Source organism: Oreochromis niloticus, linkage group LG14 (assembly GCF_001858045.2).
Source record: "Oreochromis niloticus isolate F11D_XX linkage group LG14, O_niloticus_UMD_NMBU, whole genome shotgun sequence".
NCBI lineage: Eukaryota > Metazoa > Chordata > Actinopteri > Cichliformes > Cichlidae > Oreochromis > Oreochromis niloticus.
This window is the reverse complement of record NC_031979.2, coordinates 39,811,445-39,823,329: the sequence shown is the minus strand read 5'-3', so window position 1 is coordinate 39,823,329 and position 11,885 is coordinate 39,811,445. Positions and strand designations below refer to the sequence as shown.

General features: G+C 49.9%; 2 protein-coding genes across 2 annotated transcripts in view; both read left to right on the top strand.

The window, feature by feature from the left end:
• abcf3 (ATP-binding cassette, sub-family F (GCN20), member 3) overlaps nt 1-4,193 on the top strand; it is a 17,018-nt gene extending 12,825 nt beyond the window's left edge. The window contains 8 exon segments of the mRNA XM_019347590.2: nt 951-1,027; nt 1,109-1,153; nt 1,234-1,366; nt 1,844-1,932; nt 2,320-2,411; nt 2,494-2,626; nt 3,299-3,386; nt 3,668-4,193. Coding sequence (XP_019203135.1) covers nt 951-1,027; nt 1,109-1,153; nt 1,234-1,366; nt 1,844-1,932; nt 2,320-2,411; nt 2,494-2,626; nt 3,299-3,386; nt 3,668-3,826 — 816 coding nt within the window. The 3' untranslated portion in view covers nt 3,827-4,193.
• A 2,511-nt stretch (nt 4,194-6,704) lies between these two features.
• LOC100694381 (coagulation factor IX) lies at nt 6,705-11,237 on the top strand. The gene is given in 11 exon segments (XM_019347634.2): nt 6,705-6,863; nt 6,942-7,114; nt 7,562-7,586; nt 7,722-7,835; nt 7,927-8,061; nt 8,767-9,029; nt 9,113-9,227; nt 9,522-9,718; nt 9,796-9,921; nt 10,718-10,847; nt 10,850-11,237. Coding segments are annotated over 11 exon segments (1,464 nt in total). The 5' UTR covers nt 6,705-6,790; the 3' UTR covers nt 10,963-11,237.
• The last annotated feature ends 648 nt before the right edge of the window (nt 11,238-11,885 follow it).

The window sequence follows — 11,885 nt, the reverse complement described above, 5'->3', positions numbered from 1 at the left end:
ACATAGGTACAGAGAGTACACACAGGTACAGACGGTACACATAGGTACAGAGAGTACACACAGGTACAGACAGTATACACAGGTACACACAATACAGACAGGTACAGACGGTACACACAGGTACAGACGGTACACATAGGTACAGAGAGTACACACAGGTACACACAGGTACACACAGGTACAGACGGTACACACAGGTACAGACGGTACACACAGGTACACATAGGTACAGAGAGTACACACAGGTACACACAGTACAGACGGTACACACAGGTACAGAAAGTACACACAGGTACACACAGGTACAGACAGGTACAGACAGTACACACAGGTACAGAGAGTACACACAGGTACACACAGGTACAGACAGTACACACAGGTACAGACGGTACACATAAGTACAGAGAGTACACACAGGTAGAGACGGTACAGACAGGTACAGACAGTACACACAGGTACAGAGAGTACACACAGGTACAGACAGTACACACAGGTACAGACGGTACACATAAGTACAGACAGTACACACAGGTACAGAGAGTACACACAGGTACACACAGGTACAGACAGTACACACAGGTACAGACGGTACACATAAGTACAGAGAGTACACACAGAGTACACACAGTACAGACAGGTACAGAAAGTACACACAGGTACAGACAGGTACAGAAAGTACACACAGGTACAGAAAGTACACACAGGTACAGACAGTACACACAGGTACAGAAAGTACACACAGGTACAGACAGGTACAGACAGTACACACAGGTGCTCCATTGTATGCCTGCCTTGTTGGTGTCTGCTCGTTGTTTCGTGTCAGTGACTCGGTGCATCTGGAGGACCTGCTGCTCACAGACGGCTTGAATCACAGACTGTCTGTCAGGTGATTCTGCGTCACGTCACAGAGCTGACGTAGTTTTGGTGAACGGCTGCTGTGTGTGTTTCAGGTTTTCATCGACAGATTTCGGTACAACGCTAACCGAGCAGCTCAGGTGCAGAGTAAACTCAAACTCCTGGAGAAGCTGTGAGTGCTCCTCGCCCTCCTCGCCTCTGATCTGGTGTCTGTGCTGCCTGTCTGTGAGCTAATGCTTGCTTTCTCCCGCAGACCTGAGCTGAAGCCCATCGAGAAGGAAACTGAGGTCACGCTCAGGTAAGAAGATGACCTCTGACCCCCAACGATCACTGTGGCAGTAAAGGTTGGACTGACTGACATGCTGTGTGTCGCTGCAGGTTTCCAGATAACTTTGAGAAGTTGTCTCCGCCCATCCTGCAGCTGGATGAAGTCGAGTTTTACTACAGTAAAGACCAGCCGCTGTTCTCCGGACTCAACCTGTCAGCTGACCTCGACTCTCGGATTTGCATCGTACGTGTGACAGCACTGTGTCGTGACCTCACGGTCTCATCTACATGGTGACCTCACAGTGTCATCACGGTCAGCGTATACGTGCTTTACAGCTGACTGCAATGAGTCAGCAGAGGGCGCTGTGCGGGTGGAGAGACCTTCAGGTGTGGCTGGCTTAGCTAGCATGGCTCCAGGGTAGCTCGTTAGGTCAGGGATGGACTCAAAGGCCGCAGAGCGTCAGGTCTGCACTGCACCGTCAGACACAAACATGGCGAGCGTCTCCTGAACACAATAGGTGGCTCCACCTGGTGGTGCGATGCAGTAATTACAGACCAATTGTTGACTAAGATGAGTTCTCAAAGAGGCATGCACAGATATCAAAACTCAGACAGGAAGTGAGCGCTGGGCGCCTCTGCAGAGCAAGACATGATTCAGAGGTACAACAGGAAGTGCAGTCATTAATCAGCTCACTGTTTGGGCTGTTGTGTTTCTCGGCAGGTCGGTGAAAACGGCGCTGGTAAAACCACCGTTCTCAAGCTGCTGATGGGCGAGTTGACACCGGTCAACGGAGTCAGGCAAGCTCACAGGTAAGACGACCAGTGGACCAATCAGAGCAGAGGAGTCAGTTTGCCTGCAGGTCAGCATCTTGTTGGATCTCTGTACACCTGTCCAGGAAGCCTTTCTTCCTCTCCACTCGCTCTTTAAGGGGCTGCCTGCACTATTTTTAGGGAGCTTTAACAACCTCTTGGCTCCTCCTCTTCCTGTTTCTACATATGATGTCTTCCAGCCTTTGCACCTGTTTCATTCTTTGTTTCCGAGAGCTCCGTTCTGCTGCGAGCTCAGACTGAGGACACGCTGTTGTTCATGCGCTGTTTGTGGGATCTGCACGCACTTGGAGCGATTATCAGTGCCTGCTGACAATCGAGACGCGCTCGCTTATCTAAACGTGTCTGCTGCTCATCTTCTCGCCTCAGGAACTTGAAGATCGGTTACTTCAGTCAGCACCACGTGGACCAGCTGGACCTGAACGTCTGCTCTGTGGAGCTGCTGCTCAACAAGTTCCCCGGTAACTATAGCAACAACGCCATCAACAATGCCTTTGGCGGCTCCACGTTGCGCTCTGATAGGCTGCTGTGTTTGCATCGCAGGTCGGACTGAGGAGGAGTACCGCCACCAGCTGGGAGGTTACGGTATCACGGGAGAGCTGGCCACGAGGCCGGTGGCCAGCCTATCAGGAGGACAGAAGAGCCGCGTGGCCTTCGCTCAGATGACCATGCCATGGTAACTGATGCCCACTGACCAATCAGATCAGCTATCAAAATAGCCTCACTGTTCTTCAGAGGGTCCGACACAGGGGCGGAGCTAAACTGTTGACACAGAGTGGGCGGGGCTCTTTAATAAAACTGTTAAAATTGTGCAGCCATAGTGTTTCCAGAGGTTTGATGTAAGTAAACATAGAGGCAACAAACCTTCCTTTAAATACAATGTTAAATGAGTCTATTAGAAACACTCATCAGTGTGTTTTTGTTTTTGCTCCATCGGCTGACTCTGTGCAGCATATTTAATGTACAGTAAGACTAATGGAAGAGTTTAGTTTTCCAAAGACATGAGGCTAAAGATTGAAACACATTATTTCAGTTTCCTTTTTATTAGTTATTAAAACTTTAGGCAAAAACACACACAGAGAGAAAAAGAGAGAGAGAGTACTGAATGAAATGTACAAACTTGGTAAAGACAGATCAGAGCATGCGTGTGTGTGTGTGTGTGTGTGTGTGTGTGTGTGTCACATGTCTGGAAGAAATCTGTACAGCTGAAGGACGGAGCAGGCAGTGCTGTTTAAATCTGACCTGGCTGGATGTGACTCCGCCTCTTCCTGTGAACACACTCCCAGCTAGATTGATAAACCCGTTATTGTGGTTTGGATGGTGATGATGTCATCTTTGTGTCCTCCAGCCCAAACTTCTACATCCTGGATGAGCCGACCAATCACCTGGACATGGAGACAATCGAGGCGCTCGCTAAGGCTCTGAACAAATTCAAGGTGTGTGTGTACTGATATTAACATCTTTGTGGGAACCAAAAAGTGGAAGTTTACTATACTCGTGCGGACCCAAATCCCGGTCCCCACAAGTTTGAAGGCGTTTTTGAGACTCAAAATGGGGTTTTAGTGTCAGGGTTACAGTTGAGGCTCAGGGTTAGGGTAAGCGGCTAGGGAAAGCATTATGTCAGTTAGATGTCCCCACAAGGATATAAATACACATATGTGTGTGTGACTCTGTGAGTCTGTGTGCGTTCTCACCTGTGTGATGTCACGTGTTTCAGGGCGGGGTCATCCTGGTGTCACATGACGAGCGTCTGATCAGGATGGTGTGTAAGGAGCTGTGGGTGTGTGAAGGCGGGAAGGTGGGGCGCATCGACGGCGGGTTCGATGAGTACCGGGACATCCTGCACGAGCAGTTCAAGAAGGAGGGTTACCTGTGATGCTCCACCCACTGCTGACTGACTGTACCCACCACTGACATAAACACGCCCCCCCCCCCCCCCATTATGATGTGTCGCAGCAGCCAATCAGCATCTAGAGCGGACCGGAGGACTTTTTCTTCTTTGAACTCTCACCTGCTGTTCAGGTGATCTGCTGCAAGCTGATTGGCTGTTTTTGGTCCCGTGGTGAGGTCACAGTGAACTCTGCGGGGGGAGGGGTCACCCGGAGCGACTCGGCGTTTATTTAACGAGTGAACCTGTCGTCTGTCTGTCGTCTCAGCTGATTGTGTTTTGTATGGCGGCGCATTTCTGCGAGCTGATGTCACAGTGACATCAGAGACGAAACCAATAAAAGAATCATATCACGCCTCCGCCTCTCTCCTTCACTCCGGGGTGGGGTTGGGGTGGGTTGTGTTCTCAGAGGTGCCACCGCGTGGCGCTCAGGAGCAGATCTGCTTTCAGAAGTTTTTACACGTTTATCCTAAACGTGGCTGTGCTCGCTGCTAACGAAACGCCAGCTAAGCAGTGACAACAAAACATGTCTGCCTGATAAAACCGCTGGTTAAAGCGAGGTAATATCTGAACAACAAAAATGTGATTTGGTATTTGTCAAGAGATTTATTCTAAGACACTTCTTCAGCTGAGAAATCAGAGAGGAGAAACACATAGTTTTACTTGCAAGCAAGGGCAGTCACAGCACTCGCACGAGAGTGAGGGCTCAGCGACTCGCGCTCTGCCACTGCCCTGGTCTTTATTTATATACAAAAGTAATACAATAATGAATACCTCTGATCATAGACAGAGGAATGTTAGTGCGTATGCAGGTGTGTGTGTGTGTGTGTGATTCTGAAGGACGCGGCCCCTCTTCTTGTTAGGGAGCAAAGATAAAAGTGTCCAGCTGTTATTATCGCTGTGGGAAGAAATTTATAAAACAGAACAAGTCTTGTAGTGAACAACAGTCTAAGTCATCAAAAGGTCAACATGCAGTATTCTATCATATGTAGACTTAGATCATTAAAAGCTTATACTGACTACTAAGTACAATTTTCTATTGACAGTATTTTTGATTTTAAATGGTACCATGGAAACGTGCTGGGAATGGCGTGCTGAGCGGTTACTGATGGCAGAGCTTTATGAGCTGTGTTGAGCTTCACAGCGGTACGACACCCAGAAACCATCACAGGAACGAGAGCGATTCAGCGAGTACGAGCTCAGCGGCATCATGTTTTTGGAGTGACGCAGAGCTGCCAGGGTTCAGCTGCTTTCTCTCTTTCTGTCTCGCGGCTGTCAGACGAACTTCAGCCCTCCGGCCTCAGAGTGCCGAACAGGGGAAGGCCTGCAGAAAACCACGGGTCATAATGAACTACTGTAATTCATTATTATCAGGATGTCCTAAAAACTCCCTGAAAAGCCTTCAGCTGATCCAAAATGCTGCAGCAAGAGTCCTGACAGGGACTAGAAAGAGAGAGCAGATTTCTCCTGTTTTGGCTTCCCTTCATTGGCTTCCTGTTAAATCCAGAATCCAAAATCCTGCTCCTCACATACAAGGTCTTAAATAATCAGGCCCCATCTTATCTTAATGACCTTGTAGTACCATATCACCCTATTAGAGCACTTCGCTCTCGCTCTGCAGGCCTACTTGTTGTTCCTAGAGTATTTAAAAGTAGAATGGGAGGCAGAGCCTTCAGTCTGTTGTTGTGATTTGTTGCTGAAAAAATGAATTGAATTCACATTGATTTAAAGAAATCATCATCCCAGTCCGTCCACTGGTGATGGACGACTGAAGACTGTAAGAAACTGTTACAGACTGATGACTCGTCAGCGTCCAGTAGGTGAAAGGACATGAAGACACAAACACCGATCACAGTCAGAAACAACCAACCAGTACAAAACAGCTCCTCTCATAAAGCAGGCAGACACCAACTACTGAAGGAAACCACCAGAAAGTCAAATTAAACCCAAACAAACACAGCAGGGGGGCGAGGCAGCCCCCAAACAGCTTTCAGGTTTACCAGTGGGAATGAAAATGAAGCCATGAGGGCCAAACGGCACGCTCCGCTCACAGCTGGCCCCTCAGCCTGCATGAAGGCGTGTCCAATCAGTCACTCAGGGGTCTGGTTTCCCTCAGCTGGACCAATAGGCTTTCACTGGAGGTGCAGGCCGAGGGTTGGTCCGTGTGGCCGTAACAATCACTCACACACCATTTATGCATTTCAGCTTTTTTCTGACATCTGTCTGCTCGCTCACCAAAGCTTACACACGCACAGATGGCGTCACATGACCACGTGGAGCTCATCTGGGCTTCCTGCTTCGTCTAAATAAACAGAACACCTCTACTGGAAAACATGGATTTACGAATGGGCGGGGCTTCACACCAGACCTACCTTAGGAGGCAGAAATAAGAAGGTAAGCATGGTCTCCAGACTCGAGCTGGTCTGGGAGGAGCAGCGTGCCTGTATGGAGACCTGAGCAGCACATGTGGTTCATGTGTGATTTCACGATTGGTTTTGTGTTTATCTCAGAGTGTAACGAGACATCGAACTGCTGCCGCTTCAGGAAAAGTCTGGAAGAAGTGATCTAAGAGCTCTGAGCAGTCGTCAGGCCAGTCTACATCACAGCAACCCTGCAGTGTCTGTACTGCAGTACTGTGTGTACTCAGCAGGTGCTGCACGCGTCGCTGTCGGTGCTCTGAAGGTTATTCCAGAGTTGGCTCCGTTCCTCTTAAGCCTTTGGAATATTTTCATAAACAGCTGCTTCCTGCAGGATCATCAAAAGGTGCTGTGACCTTTGACCTTTTCACCTTTACAGGTCAGCGATGGAAACACTCCAGCAGAACAGAGTTCAGACATGTTGTCCTCTCTGCGGCTGATGTGACATCTGCGTGTCAATATTTGAGCTGTGGTTAACCATCAATCCATCAGCTGCTCCTCCGTCCTCCATTTCGCCCGCAGCCGTCGGACAGACATGCTGCCGTCCACAGCCGTGACTCTGAGCGTTGGCGCTCTGCTCATCTGCTCTGCACTCATCCAGTGTTCAGGTGAGACACACCCACGCTTGTGTTCTCCGCCTCTGCGGCACAGTCTGAGTGTTTCTGTTTTTCTGTCCACCCCCCCAGTGTTCTTGGATCGGTCGGCGGCCGGTCAGATCCTGCGCTCCTCCGCCAGGAGGCGACGAGCCAACTCGCACTTCCTGGAGGAGATGCTGCCCGGGAACCTGGAGCGGGAGTGTTACGAGGAGCGCTGCTCGCTGGAGGAGGCCACGGAGATCTTCCAGACCCAGGAGAAGACGGTACAAAGCCCGCCGCCGCCGATCCGGCCCACGCAGCAGGACATTACCACCGTGTTACTTTATTTAAACGTATATGAAAGCAAAGTCAGCATTGCAGACCCGTGCTAACCCAGAGAGGACCGCTCCGTCCTGAATGATGATGCTGGGCCCAAAACCTGACCCTCAGTGGGCGGAGCTAAATGCTTAAATAAGGAGTTCGACATAGTTCTAGTCAAGGGCGTGTAGCTAAAGCCCAGCAGAGGCTTCCATGTGTGTAGAGGAAGCAGCTGGAAGGATGAAAGTCATCAGAAAACATCATCGACGCCTCATTCATCCTGGATACGAATCAGGACGTTTACAGAGCAGGACACAGGATGCAGAGCGTTGTCATGTCTACAGATTCTTACACACAGTCGTTCAACATAATCCACAACTGCAGTCACTAACTCTGAGTTTCTTGTCCCACAGATGGAGTTTTGGTACAGATACACGAGTGAGTACGAACGACGTCACACAGTTTGTGGCAGCTCAGCTGGATGTGCTTTAGTCTGACTACAGTCTGATCTGAAATCTGATCAGGTGTCTTCTACCCAATGACTCAGCTGAGTTCCTCACCTGTGTGTCCTAGATCTGAACCCCTGTCGGACCAACCCCTGTCTGAACGGAGGCATGTGCACCCTGGACCGAGGAGACTTCGCGTGTCTTTGTCCTCCCCAGTATCAGGGCAAGATCTGCGACACAGGTAACAAACACCTGAAACTCAGGCACGCCACCTTTAAATTGGGCAAACGACATCGGACAAGTGAAATATTTATGAAAATTGCCTTGGGTAGTGGTGTTCGAGTGCCACTATAGAAATGGTGGCTGTATGCAGTACTGCAGAGACCTGGCAGGTGGCGCTGGAGTTCAGTGTGGCTGTGCTGACGGATACTTCCTAGAGAGCGATGGACAGAGCTGCTCCAAGACCGGTAACACTCCCAGAACCCACATCGTATTAGTACTACTGCACATAATACTACAGTAACAGCTGCAGACGGGATTTATTACTTCCAGGCTGGACTACTGTAATTCATTATTATCAGGATGTCCTAAAAACTCCCTGAAAAGCCTTCAGCTGATCCAAAATGCTGCAGCAAGAGTCCTGACAGGGACTAGAAAGAGAGAGCAGATTTCTCCTGTTTTGGCTTCCCTTCATTGGCTTCCTGTTAAATCCAGAATCCAAAATCCTGCTCCTCACATACAAGGTCTTAAATAATCAGGCCCCATCTTATCTTAATGACCTTGTAGTACCATATCACCCTATTAGAGCACTTCGCTCTCACACTGCAGGCCTACTTGTTGTTCCTAGAGTATTTAAAAGTAGAATGGGAGGCAGAGCCTTCAGTTTTCAGGCCCCTCTTCTGTGGAACCAGCTTCCAGTTTGGATTCAGGAGACAGACACTATCTCTACTTTCAAGATTAGGCTTAAAACTTTCCTTTTTGCTAAAGCATATAGTTAGGGCTGGACCAGGTGACCCTGAATCCTCCCTTAGTTATGCTGGGGGATTCCCATGATGCACTGGGTGTTAATCATTAGTTATTATTCATGTCTGCCTCTTCACATCGTGTCTTCATTGGTCTCACGGCTAATCTGACCTGATCTTGTGATCTTTCTCTTTCCCATTCCTGCTCAGTGGTGTTCCCCTGTGGCCGTCAGCAGATGGAGGCTTTGGATCGAGGTCGCTCTCTGCTGAGTTCCTTGGAGATGGACGATGCCACGTGGGATTACAACGCAACAGACAGTTGGCTCCCTGAACTTAATTCAACGGAGGCAGGGACAGCGAACGCAACAGGGGGAGGAGGGAACCTGACGGATGGTGGAGGGGCAGGAGGCAGCGAGATGAAGCCTCGCGTTGTGGGTGGATCCCTGGAAAGGCGAGGAGGGAGCCCCTGGCAGGTTTGGAGGCATCAGTGGGATAACGAAGCAGAACCTTTGTTCTGAGCTGTGTGAACGTGCTGACGCCGAACGTTTCTGTTCAGGTTCTGATCCACAGGTCTGACGGCTTCGGTTTCTGTGGAGGGACTCTGGTTTCTGACCGATGGGTCGTTTCTGCCGCTCACTGCTTTGAAGAGTCTGCAGACCACGTTACGATAGGTGAGGCCAGTGGTTTACAGTGGACCTCACCCACTGTGAGCTGCAGAGCAGCAGGGGTGCTCACGTAGACACGCGCGTCACTTCAAATGCTAAGCAGACACTGTTCACACATCTGTGTGGGCTTCTGCACATCTGTAAAACCACTACACTCAGGTGTGCCCTCTGCTGGCTGCAGCAGGGATTGCGGCGTCTCGGTTCATTGATGCTGTCAGACGGGACCAGAGGTCCTCCCTTCAGTCTGAGTGCAGGAATGTGTGTGTGAGCTGGGTTTTCTGAGTGTGTGTCTGTCTGCAGGTGACTACGACAAGCAGCGTCCCGATCCAGGCGAGCAGCAGATAAAGATCCAGAAGGTCATCGTTCATCCTCACTTCCACGCCTTCACCTTCGACAGCGACCTCGCTCTACTCTATCTCGCCTGGCCTGTTCAGAGGGGCCCTACCGCGGTCCCCGCCTGCCTCCCCGACACCCACCTCTCCAAATACCTGCTGAAGGTAATTTCATCGGAAACGCAGAGCGCTGCAGCTGACTCGGCCCATCTGTCTGATGCCAACTGTGTCCGTGTGCCCAGGAGGACAACCACGGTGTGGTGACGGGCTGGGGGGCCACTGAGTACCTGGGCCGCTCCTCGAGGTTCCTGAGAAAGGTGACGCTCCCGGTGGTTGGCTACAAAGACTGCATCAGCACCACTGAGCAGGTGATCAGCTCCGCCTGAGCGTCCGAGCCTAACCCCGCAGCAACCGCTGATCTATACTTAGTGTTTGACAAAGAGCAGCAACACAGCAACAGGTGATGTAAACGTTAGAAAAGCTGCTGGATCCTCTGATAAACTAGACTGACCAGCAAAGGATCCAGCTGACTAACCTGTGAGGGGGGGCAGGTACTTATCAGGTTACCTGGTACGCCCGCTGTTGATGAGCCGCCACGTTCGTGGTGAGAACACCGACGGGCTGGACAGATTTTGGGTGGAGGTCCACAGGTTAGCATTTTAGCAGGGGACTGCTACACGTTTGTCATACTTAATACAAGTAATGACCTTTTCTAAAAGTAACTAATCTGATTACTGAGTGTAGTAAAGTCATCTCTACAAAATAAAATGAGCGTGAAAGCTGCGTCGGTGAGCAGCGCTGCTGAACGACAGTTTTGGGGGGGGGGAGTAATAAGAGATCACACCTGTTCATGTGTCCTTACAGGAAGAACTGTTCGATGAACAGCTGTGGTCTCTGTAACGTGTTCGAATCCTGCACTAACATTCTGATTTCAGGGGTTCACACTAAGAAGACTGGACACCTGAACATGATGCACAGCAGCTCTGCTGTCAGCATTGTTTGTATACAGGTGTACAGGTACAGGTAAAACTGCCCCGTCTCAGGTGTGCTGTTCACTCGAGCGATACCGTCTATGACCAAATCAAACCAGACCAGGGTCGGCGATAGAGACGCAGCCGTTCCCACGTAGCCCTGATGCCCCGCCCCCTCCTGTGTGTCCTGCAGGTGATCACAGACAACATGTTCTGCGCAGGTTACCTGGAGGCCAGCAAGGACGCCTGCAGCGGGGACAGCGGAGGGCCGTTCGTGGTGAACTACAGGGGGACCTGGTTCCTGACCGGGGTCGTCAGCTGGGGGAGAAATGCGCCGCCCGGGGCAAGTACGGCGTCTACACCCGACTGGGCAACTTCCTCAACTGGATCCGAGACACGATGGAGAGACGGGACCTGAACGGCACCGGGAGCCCGTGAAGCCCCGAGAGCCAAGCGTGCCCGGTTTTATGTGAGGGGATTATGGGATACCGAGCTGCAACCACCTTCAAAGCGACTCTGAACACTGCTGCCACGCTGACGTCATAAAGTGATCTGCTGTAGTAATAGTACACAGAGTATGCATAGTGAGTAATACCACAGAGAAAGTATAATCCTGAGATTATACGATTTACGCAGTAAATCTGTTGCTGTATTTGTGTATGAATAAATGTCCAGGAGCAAAATTCACCAAATAAACAAAGTGTGTAAGCTTCTCTTCATGTTCCTGGATGATGTTTGATTCACACACCTGTGGGTACATACATGCACAGACTGTATATATGAGATGGACATGGTCACTGTGATGCCACATATTGGTCTTTGAGGTTGTTTTTCAGGTTTCAAACATTTTTGAGACCTGGTAGGAAGAGTGAAGGGGCCGAGCTGACCAGGCGACGCTGCACGCTCGGTAAAAGTAAGCTTTTATTGGATAAGCTGTGAACCCAGCAGTTGAGACCACAAACTCTTCAGGAAAGTGTTCAGAGATCAGATCGTTTCATTTCCTACAGACTTCTATACAATCAGACCAGAGCAGTCGCCCCCTGCTGGACATTAGAATGAATGCAGGTCTAAGCGGTAATATCTGAATGTTGTTATTACAGTAAACAGATCGTGTCATCGTTGTTGTACAAACATGTTGATTTTGGTTCTTTAATAAGAGCTTCTGAGTGCCTCCTACATAAACACAGCAATGAAACAAACAGCTTTAAAACAATGTTGCATCATAAAGCATCGTGCCATAACATGAGCAGCGTGTTACATAGAATGGGCCTGTCAGTCATTCACAGGTTTATGTTCAAACTGAGGCCAGACGTGAACAACAGAACAGAAAAAGGTTTCATACGGTGAATATTTCCACTGAG